The sequence below is a fragment of the Thamnophis sirtalis genome, unplaced genomic scaffold (assembly GCF_051295495.1).
Source record: "Thamnophis sirtalis isolate CommonGarterSnake01/CBP01778 unplaced genomic scaffold, rThaSir2_p1.2 scaffold_14, whole genome shotgun sequence".
In the NCBI taxonomy this organism is placed as follows: Eukaryota; Metazoa; Chordata; class Lepidosauria; order Squamata; family Natricidae; genus Thamnophis; species Thamnophis sirtalis.
The window spans coordinates 38780498-38791567 of NW_028261394.1; the positions used below are offsets into that span (position 1 = coordinate 38780498).

Sequence of the window (11070 nt, forward strand, 5' to 3'; positions counted from 1 at the left end):
TAGCCCATTTTTTTTTCTGGCCCTTGCTTTCTTGCATCCCATTCCCCCCCTCCCACAATTCAACCTGTTTTTAAAAAGTCTGTCCATATGCACAGGGAAGCCAGGTTCACTTAACAACCATGTTGCTAACTTCACAAATGCAGTAATTCACTTAACAACTGTAGCCAGAAAGGTCATAGCATGCGGCAAAACTCACTTAACAGAAGTTTCACTTAGCCTCAGCAATTTTGAGCTCAATTGTGGACGTACATGGAGGACTCCCTGTATATTGGTTTGGGAAGGGCAAATTAGATACGTTTGCAGGTGGACAAGGGCCTCAGTAACAACAGGGTGTAGCGCCTTTAGTTCTTTGAAATAACCCAGTAGTTGTTCAGTGCCGTAATATAGTTCGGCTTTTCCGTTGCTTGGATCAAAGTACAGTCTAGTGCCTTATACTGTACACGGATCTCTGTCGGGACCCCCAATGTAGCTTACAGTGAAGAAATATTGACAAAATAGTCTAAAGAGCAAACACTTTGACATTTGTAAGGTCCACTGGAAGACCTTGTGTATATTTATCCTGGAAGAATAAGAGCAGAATATCATTTTTTTTTAAACCAGTTTTATAGTAGGGCTGTTCTGTTTTTCTTACTCAATGTCAAAAAGTCTTTTTAACGGACATGAAGTCATAGAGAAGTCGATTATCCCCTTTCCCCATAATGCTTTTCTCTCTGTAAATTAATTACTTTTTTTTAAATGGGAGAACTCACTGGAAGCCCCAGACTTTGCTTTAAGAAATGTTATTCCCCAAATTTCCAATTGCCACAAGGATAGTTTTTATAACTGTAAGTTGAAAAGCATTTTGCACAAGCTCAATTTCCCCCCCCCCCTTTTGTCCACTAACGGGTGAAGTTGGAAGGAATTTCAACGTTTAAAACAAAAAAATCCATCTATGGAGCCTGTCCTGAATTTTGCTATTCATGGGCTACAATTTAACCAGGGAAATTATAAAATAAATTCCACAATTTTATCTAAACTCACATCTAGAATGTATATAGCATTTTTTTTAAAATTCTTTGGAGCGTCTTTCTTTATTACTTTTATCATTTATTTGTTAAACCACTTTAATCTAGCTGCCCATCTCAGAAACAAGCAACTCTAGATGGGGTATGACAGAAATAAAAACAATTGAAAAGTACTTTAGAAAGTATAAAAGCCAGTTTTGTATATACAGTTGCATCAAAAAAGTTAAAAATGTTCTATCTTCAGTTCAGTGTATTTTTTCAAATCCAGAATTTTCTCAGGGTAAGAGCAAATGTTATTTATAAGTTGCTTATCCTACAGAACTAAGAATTAGGGCCTGTAAGATCCTGTTAGTGATGGAGTGGCTGAGTGGCTAAGACGCTGAGCTTGTCGATCAGAAAGGTTGGCAGTTCGGTGGTTCGAATCCCTAGCACCGCTTAATGGAGTGAGCTCCCGTTACTTGTCCCAGCTTCTGCCAACCTAGCAATTTGAAAGCATGTAAAAATGCAAGTAGAAAAATAGGAACCACCTTTGGGGGGAAGGTAACAGCGTTTCATGCGCCTTCGGCATTTAGTCATGCCGGCCGCAGGACCACTGAGATGTCTTCGGGCAGCACTGGCTCTTCGGCTTTGAAACGGAGATGAGCAATGCCCCCTAGAGTCGGGAACAACTAGCACATATGTGCAAGGGGAACTTTTACCTGTTAAGATCTTGTTAATTAGAGGGTTGATTGACTGACAAATTTTTGAGAAGCTTACTTACTTATTTGAGTATAGTTTCTAATACTAAGCCTGATGCTCAGTTTAGTATCTGCATTGCTAAACAGCTCCTGCAATAAATGCAAGCTTTTAATTTTCTAATAAGTCAGGAAGACCCTTTTTCCCCATTCTTGTTGCTTTGTGGGATTTATTGTTACTCTTGTTGATGGTTTTTATGTTTTATTAAAGATTGGGCCTGGAAAAAAAAATCTAATGAGTAAAAAAGAAAATTCTGGCTTAATTTAAATTGTGAATCTGTCTGTTAAGAAATACATTAGGGGTAGAAGAAGCATAAGACATATTAATTGACAGACAGGAACTGCTGTCTCTGAGGTTGATACAAGTAATTTATTACTTTAGAAATGAATGCCACCTCCAGAATGTGCTTCATTAATTTCAAATTTAGTTTTAATTTCAAGCTGTTGCCCCTTGAGAAGAATAAGGTGGCAAATTATGTTTGAAGAGCAGATTTTTTTTTTTCCCCTTCCCCTCTTCCTCTTGCTTGGTAGAAATGCTAAATTTTGACTGTTTAATTTTAACAAATCAATGCAATTCTTTGACTGAAACATGCCAGCTGCTGATAGAAATGGAGACTAGCTATCACTAACTGTGTTTTATTATTTGTTCTCTCTCTCTCTTTCTCTGCTAGCTTATGTTTCGGATGAGCTGAAAGCCATGGTGGACGATGACTTGGAACCGGAGGAGACAGCAATGGATGGAGAACCTTCTGCAAAATATGCCTGTCCAGAAAAGGACTTTGGCAAGAATTGCCAGAGCTATCAGAACTCTCCGGCGGCTGAATTTTCCAGCCATGAAATGGACAGCGAGTCCCACATCAGCGAGACGAGTGATCGAATGGCCGACTTTGAGAGTGGGTCTATCAAAAACGAGGAGGAGAGCAAAGAGGTTTCCATAGCGCTGGAAGAATCGGTGGCGTCGGACAGCCTGGAGCAGATGAAGGCTGTCTACAATAACTTCCTCTCCAACTCCTATTGGTCCAACCTGAATTTGAACCTCCACCAGCCAGCCGTGGAGAAAACCAACGGCAGCAGTAGCAGTAGCAGCAGCAGCAGCAGCAGCTGTGGCAGCGGGAGCTTCGATTGGCACCAGACCGCCATGGCCAAAACGTTGCAACAAGTATCGCAGAACAGGATCCTCCCCGAGCCCAGCCTTTTTAGCACAGTTCAGTTGTACAGGCAGAGCAGTAAACTTTACGGATCCATCTTTACCGGAGCCAGCAAATTCCGCTGTAAAGACTGCAGCGCAGCCTACGATACTTTGGTGGAATTAACGGTGCACATGAACGAAACGGGGCATTATCGAGACGACAACCACGAAACGGATAACAACAACCCCAAACGATGGTCGAAGCCCCGTAAACGCTCCTTGCTTGAAATGGAAGGGAAAGAAGATGCCCAGAAAGTATTGAAGTGCATGTACTGTGGCCATTCCTTTGAATCGCTTCAAGACTTGAGCGTCCATATGATCAAAACAAAACATTACCAAAAAGTGCCTCTGAAGGAACCCGTAACCCCCGTAGCAGCAAAAATCATACCGGCCACTCGAAAAAAAACCTCGCTGGAATTAGAACTGCCAAGTTCCCCAGATTCTACTGGTGGGACCCCCAAAGGAACTCTTCCTGATGTCAATGACCCTCTTCAAAAGAATTCCAACCCTTACATCACACCAAATAACCGCTATGGACACCAGAACGGTGCCAGCTACGCCTGGCACTTTGAGGCGAGGAAGTCTCAGATCCTCAAGTGCATGGAGTGCGGCAGTTCCCACGACACCTTGCAGGAACTCACGGCCCACATGATGGTGACAGGACACTTCATTAAAGTCACCAACTCTGCCATGAAGAAAGGGAAGGCCATTATAGAGTCCCCTGTCACGCCGACCATCACAACTTTGCTTGACGAGAAAGTACAGTCTGTGCCTCTCGCGGCCACCACCTTCACCTCTCCTTCCAACCTGCCGTCCAGCATCTCCCCAAAATTAAACATGGAAGTCAAGAAAGAAGTTGAGAAGGACAGAACAATTGCTGAGGAAAAGGTGAAAGACAAAGACAAAGACGAAGATGAGGAAAAATATGACATCTCCTCCAAATATCATTACCTGACAGAAAACGACTTGGAAGAAAGCCCGAAAGGGGGACTAGATATTTTAAAGTCATTGGAAAACACGGTCACTTCAGCTATTAACAAAGCCCAGAATGGTACCCCAAGCTGGGGTGGATACCCCAGTATTCATGCTGCTTATCAGCTGCCCAACATGATGAAATTATCCCTAGGGTCATCAGGAAAGAATACGCCTTTGAAGACCATGTTTGGAAATGCTGAGTTAGTCTCTCCCACTAAAAGTCAGCCCCTGATTTCACCTCCAAATAGCCAGACTTCCCCCGTGTCCAAAACAAATTTCCATGCCATGGAAGAGTTGGTGAAGAAAGTCACGGAGAAAGTAGCCAAAGTGGAAGAAAAACTGAAGGAACCCGAAGCGGGGAAGCTTTCGCCCCTGAAGAGAGCCACCCCTTCGCCGTGCAGCAGCGAAGTCAGCGAACCCCTCAAGATGGACACTTCCAGTGACGTTGGGTTCAAAAGCCATCAGAATAGTCCAGTTTCTCAGAGGGAGAGCTGCAGAGACAGCCCAACCGGAGAACCGATGGAAAACGGCAAGGAGATTGTCAAGAAAATCGCGAACACCTTGACCAGCAGCGCAGCTATTATTACCGACCATCCTCCCGAGCAACCCTTTGTGAACCCATTAAGTGCGTTACAATCTGTCATGAACATTCATCTTGGGAAGGCAGCGAAACCTTCTCTTCCTGCCCTAGACCCCATGAGCATGCTCTTTAAAATGAGCAACAGCTTAGCAGAGAAGGCTGCCGTCGCCACGCCACCGTTGCATCCCAAAAAACCAGATCACTTAGACCGTTATTTTTACCATGTCAATAACGACCAGCCCATCGATTTGACGAAAGGCAAGAGTGACAAAAGCTGCTCTTTGGGTTCAGTGCTTTTGTCATCCACATCAGCGTCTTCAGCATCTTCTTCATCTACAGTGACAACCGCAAAGACATCTGCGGTTGTGTCATTTATGTCAAACTCGCCGCTACGCGAGAATGCCTTGTCAGATATCTCGGATATGCTCAAGAACCTGACAGAAAGTCACACATCAAAATCCTCCACACCTTCCAGCCTCTCCGAGAAGTCTGACATTGATGGCACTACAATTGAGGAACCAGAAGAAACAACTCCGGCTCAGAAAAGGAAGGGACGCCAGTCAAACTGGAATCCTCAACATTTACTCATCCTACAAGCCCAGTTCGCTGCCAGTTTGCAGCAGACGTCGGAAGGGAAGTACATTATGTCGGACTTGAGCCCTCAAGAGAGAATGCACATCTCCAGGTTTACGGGACTCTCCATGACCACCATTAGCCACTGGTTGGCCAATGTGAAATACCAACTCCGAAGGACAGGGGGGACAAAATTCCTTAAAAATTTAGACACGGGGCACCCGGTGTTCTTTTGTAACGATTGTGCTTCTCAAATCAGAACTCCTTCGACGTACATCAGTCACCTGGAGTCCCATCTAGGTTTCAGATTGCGAGACTTGTCCAAGCTCTCCAGCGAGCAGATTAACAATCAGATAGCACAAATCAAGCCCTCCTCTGAGAAACTGTCGGCGCCTTCGCCGGAGGAAGAGTTGGGGACTTCCTACCAATGTAAACTCTGCAACAGGACTTTTGCAAGCAAGCATGCTGTGAAACTTCATCTCAGTAAAACACATGGGAAATCTCCCGAGGACCATCTTCTTTATGTCTGTGAATTAGAAAAACAGTAGTGTCAACTCTTCTTCCGTTCTTTCTTTGTCACAGACAAGCTACCCGAACCACTGTACTTGGCTTTGAAGAAAACTGTCAGACATGCTGTTGAGTTTCTCCTTTGCCCCTTACCCACCCCTGTTCTTGGCACATAATTGTTATTTTAACTCTGGGGGTGTCACTCTAACTCTGGACGAGTCTCATTTTTTTTATATATATATAACTGTATAGTGTTTAATAGAGGTACATAATCAGCTGTTGTTACTGGTAAAATATGAAGGTTAAAAACTCAGTGGTAAGTGTTTGGAACTTTGTGTAAATTGGGGGTTTTTTAGTTGCTGTGCGTCACTGTGATGCCTCAAGCTGCATGCATTGACAAGACGGTTTACTTAAGCATTTATTAACTAAAATCATGGTACACTCTTTTCATGGCAAATGAAGTGTGCTGGCTGTTTCTCACCTGTAAATCTTTAGCCCTCTGAGTACTTTGAAGCACTTTTGCATTAATCTGGTTTCCTTTTTAAGGGAAAAAAACAACAACAATATAGACATGTTTTATTCTTGGGTTGTTGTTTTTTTGTGAGAAAAATCCCATTCTGGCTTAGTATTTCATTTTCTGGTCAAGGCAACAAGCCTGAACAAAAAAAGGATCGGCAGCCAGTCATGGTATCATGTGATGTTTGAAAGGACACTTCCCCCTTGAGATGTTGCAAGAACTATCACCACTTGGACACGTGGACCAACTGAGCAGCAAATTGGTGGCAGTTCTTGACATATCCCAAATAGGGATGGATAAACCATACAGTTCCAGACTGTCAGTCTTTCTTCCAGGGCACAACAGTCCAGATGTTCTGAAGAAGAACCAGTAGTTTTCTGGAAGAAGATCTTCCAGAAGAGGAAATGGTTCACGATGATCTAATCATTTCCTTTTCTGGAAAACCTACTTCTAGATGGAATGTTTTGAGAAGAGTGGGACCATCACTCTTTCCTCCAGGGCACACCAGTCCAGATGTTCTGTAGAAGAACTTGTAGATTTCTGGAAGAAGATCTTCCAGAAGAGGAAATAGTTCACGATGATCCTAATCGTTTCCTTTTCCAGAAAATCTACTTCTAGATGGAATGTTCTGGGAACAATGGGACCATCAGTCTTTCTTCCAGGGCACACCAGTCCAGATGTTCTGTAGAGGAACCTGTAGATTTCTGGAAGAAGATCTTCCAGAAGAGGAAATGGTTCACGATGATCCTAATCGTTTCCTTTTCCAGAAAATCTACTTCTAGATGGAATGTTCTGGGAACAGTGGGACCATCAGTCTTTCTTCCAGGGCACACCAATCCAGATGTTCTGTAAAAGGAACCTGTAGATTTCTGGAAGAAGATCTTCCAGAAGAGGAAATGGTTCACGATGAGCCTAATTGTTTCCTTGTCTAGGAAACCTACTTATAGACCATTCCGATATTGGATGATTGAGATGGTGCTCCCTATGAGCCATTCTCTTCCTAAGGGAACATTTTTTACATCCCTGCCTTGTTTCAGTGCTGCCAATATTTATAACACATGCTTTACAAGTTGCATTAGCTCATCCAACTGTTTCTTCCATTGGTCCCCCCCGGTCAACATCAGAGGGGGGCTGTGTCTTCTGAGACTAGAATGTGGCCTTTTCAGAGGGCTTTTCGAGTGGGTGGTCCCTCACCCCCCCTCTTCAGCTCTACATTCCAATTAACCAGGCTTCACCAATGAATTCAAGGTCCAGGCACAGTTGAATCTGCTGCAGATTTCCAAGTAAGTTCAAACCTGGGATTTAACAAAAGGGTTGAAGAGGATTCGAACACATCAGCTTTTTCTTTGGCCAAATCCGCTTCCTCCTTGCCTCTCCCATTTGTTCCTCAGGCACATCATAGAGATCCTGATTTGACCACTGAACCCCCAAAGGTGTGTAGGTCCATAGTCAATATAGACTGACCAACTTTTCCATTTGCCTTCCTGCATGGATGGATGGTTGCGTCAGCGTCTCCCCAAGAAAGCTTGACTTTCGCTAAGTTGCAGCCTTTGCAAGTGGTCAAAAAGATTAATCTGAGATCTGGTTCCTAAGATCTATATCTGGATATGTTCTTTGTTGGAATTAATAATCCTCTGTCTATGCAGGGGTGTGGCACCCATCTTGAAATTTGAAAATATATTATTTTCACATTGAAACGTGTGTGTATATATTGTACAGATTTCAGAATCCACGAATGAAAAAAATAATGTGATTGTGGACAATGCCATTTCTTCTTTGATGTTTTTATCGATGATGGGTTTTCTACCTAATATGCTCTTGAGTCTAAGTGGTACCTATAAATATATAAATATATATATAAATATATAAAATAATAATGTATATTTCTTTTCTAGGTCAAAGGGTTTTCTTTTAACATCCGAACAATGTAAATTATATGAAAGATACAACAGATAGCATTTATAAAGTATTCAGAAACATTATTCTTGAAGCAAAGTATGATTATTGTTTTGTTTGCTATACAGTACATCTATATTGATAGAGGTTCATGTTTAAATTATGCATATTTATTAGTTATTTGCTACTTTTTTTAAAAGAAAAAAAAGAACATTCTGATAATGAAGCCACGGACTGGAGTGCATTAGAACTATTTTGCACAACACAAATTCTAAAGGTATTTATTCGTAAAATAATAATAAAAAAATTAAACAATAATTAATTCAAGAGAAAGTTCAAAATCAACTCAGTGCTCAAAGGGTTAAATCTATTTGGGGTGGGAGACTTGGAGGGGGAGAAAAATCTTGTACTGTATTTCCTAAACATTGATAAAAAAAGAGCCTTTAAAACGTTTGTACTGTAATACTTTGCTTAAAAGTTATGAGGATTCTATGATATAACCTCTTAGTTATTTATAAGACTCTTGGTTGTTATTTCATATCTGGAATGCCTTCTGTCTCATTTTCTCTCTCTCTCTCTCTCTCTCTCTCTTTTCAGTTGGTAACTTTCTGTTTTGTTCTTCCTAATTATTCTCCCAAGATTTCATACTGCAGTTTTATCTTTAAGCATATGAAAGGTAACCCGTGGTTACCAGCACACTAAGTGATTCTCTTCGTCTCCATTTTTGGCGGTTAATTTGCAGAAGTAACTGACAGCTGACACCATATGAAAATCTATGTGTACAATATTGGCATGTAAACAGCACAGACCCCAAACTGCACACTCTGTGCCCTTTTCTGTTGTTGACAATGTGGCACCATGATATGACTCTTCATATAACCTTTTTTTTTTCTACAGCCGCATTAAAAATTGTCTTTTTTGCTATAATGTTGTGTCGCATTCACAATTATATCTGAAATGTGCTACGACTAATGAGCACATTAAAATTAAATTGTACGCTTGCTGTTTATGATGGAAACTTGGGGAAGTTTTTTTCCCCCCCATCTGCCAGGTGCTGGCAGGCAAAAATTCTGTATAAATCACTGGCGTTTTCTGTGAACTTTAGCATTTAAAGAGCAGAGGGACACATATTCAAAGGCTGAATTAAAAATATATATATTCCCACCTCCCTTCCATTACTGAATGAAGTGTAGGTTACACCTTCTCCTTTTTCTTTGAGCGCAAAGAACAAAGGTTGTAAGCAGCGTTCGTGACGAAACAAACAATGCCAAGTGTGGGTTAATATCCAATAAGATCCTGATGCAGAGTGGCTTTTAAACAGATTATTACAGTTCTACGATTTCATTTTATCTTCATTAGCATGTGCAAATGGCAATCTTCCTGGATCTTGGGTGGTTAAGGTGGGCAAAAAGAAGGAGGAGGAGGAAGAGGAGGAAAGGAAGGAAGGAAAGAAAAAGAAAGGAAGGAAGGAAGGAAGGAAGGAAGGAAGGAAGGAAGAAAAGGAAGGAAGGAAGAAAAGAAAGAAAGAGAAAGAAAGAATGGAAAGGAAAAAAGGAAGGAAAGAGAAAGAAAGGAAGAAAGAAAGAAAGGAAAGGAAGAAAAGGAAGGAAGAAAGAAAAGAAAGAAAGAGAAAGAAAGAGAGAAAGAAAGGAAGGAAGGAAAGGAAAGGAAAGGAAGAAAAGGAAGGAAGGAAAGAAAAAGAAAGAAAGGAAGAAAGAAAGAAAGAAAGAAAGGAAAGGAAGAAAAGGAAGGAAGAAAGAAAAGAAAGAAAGAGAAAGAAAAAGAGAAAAAGAAAGAAAGAAAAGGAAGGAAGGAAAGAAAGAAAGAAAGAAAGAGAAAGAAAGAAAGAAAGGAAGAAAGGAAAGGAAGAAAAGGAAGGAAGGAAGGAAAGAAAAAGAAAGAAAGGAAGAAAGAAAGGAAAGGAAGAAAAGGAAGGAAGGAAGAAAAGAAAGAAAGAGAAAGAAAGAGAGAAAGGAAGGAAGGAAAGGAAAGGAAGAAAAGGAAGGAAGGAAAGAAAAAGAAAGAAAGGAAGAAAGAAAGAAAGGAAAGGAAGAAAAGGAAGGAAGAAAGAAAAGAAAGAAAGAGAAAGAAAGAGAGAGAGAGAGAAAGAAAGAAAGAAAGAAAGAAAGAAAGATCCTAGCCACCCCTTAATGTTAGTGTCCACATACAGAAGGCTGCAGTTTATTCTGAGTTATCTTCAACTTTGAGAGTAATTTGAAACTGTAGCTCTGTTTAAGTCATTCTTCTCCAACCCAATTCCTTCTAAAATAGGATGAACTCTGACTCCCAAATTGGCCATGCTAACTTGGAATTCTAACAGTTTGAATCCCAAAACCTGGAATGTTCCGGACCGGTCTAAAGGTCCGGTCTAAAGACAATGGAAAGCTGCTCTCGGTTAAGTAGAAAAATCTGAACAAGTTTGATCAATTTTTATATTCAGTTTAAGGGACATAAACTTTATGATTTTCGTGCATCAATCTAAACAGAATGCTAAACTCTATTTAAGGATACAGGATAGATTAAGGATGGATTAAGCATCTTCACGCAGCCCGATGTAGTTCTTGGTGGTTATTGGCATATGCCACAGTGCTGCAGGCTGAACAGAATGTGGACCAAATAACTCCAGAGATGGAAACGTGGGTTCTTCCACTACCTTCCAGCGGTTTCCCTTCACAGCTTAAATTTTCAAACAACATTTGTTCCTTCTCAAGGAGCAAAAATAAAATCTGAATTCTATTGGCAACTGGACTGTTTCTTCCTTGAAAAGATGAAAATGTTTTGCTTCTCATCCAATAATCTTCATCAGTTCTGAGCATTGGAGCATACAGAACTGATGAAGCTTCTTGGACGAGAAGCGAAACCTTTTCTTCTTCTTCTTCCTAAAGAAGAAGAAGCAAGTACTTTTGAGATGACTACGATCTGGATGACTGAGAACCTCGGTGGCGCAGTGGTTGGAGTGCAGTACTGCAAGCCACTTTTGCTGCCTGCCTGCCTGCCTGCAATTTGGCAGTTCAAATCCCACTAGGCTCAAGGTTGACTCAGCCTTCCTTCCTTCCGAGGTGGGTAAAATGAGGAGCCAGATTGTTGGGGGCAAG

The 11070-nt window shown here is 41.3% G+C and overlaps 1 protein-coding gene across 1 annotated transcript; it reads left to right on the plus strand.

Annotated features, from left to right (window-relative positions):
• Positions 1-2432: 2432 nt before the first annotated feature.
• Positions 2433-7185, plus strand: TSHZ3 (teashirt zinc finger homeobox 3). Its single transcript, XM_014075480.2, has one exon. It carries the CDS (start codon positions 2436-2438, stop codon positions 5601-5603), a length of 3168 nt encoding a protein of 1055 aa, XP_013930955.2. The 5' UTR covers positions 2433-2435; the 3' UTR covers positions 5604-7185.
• Positions 7186-11070: the final 3885 nt, after the last annotated feature.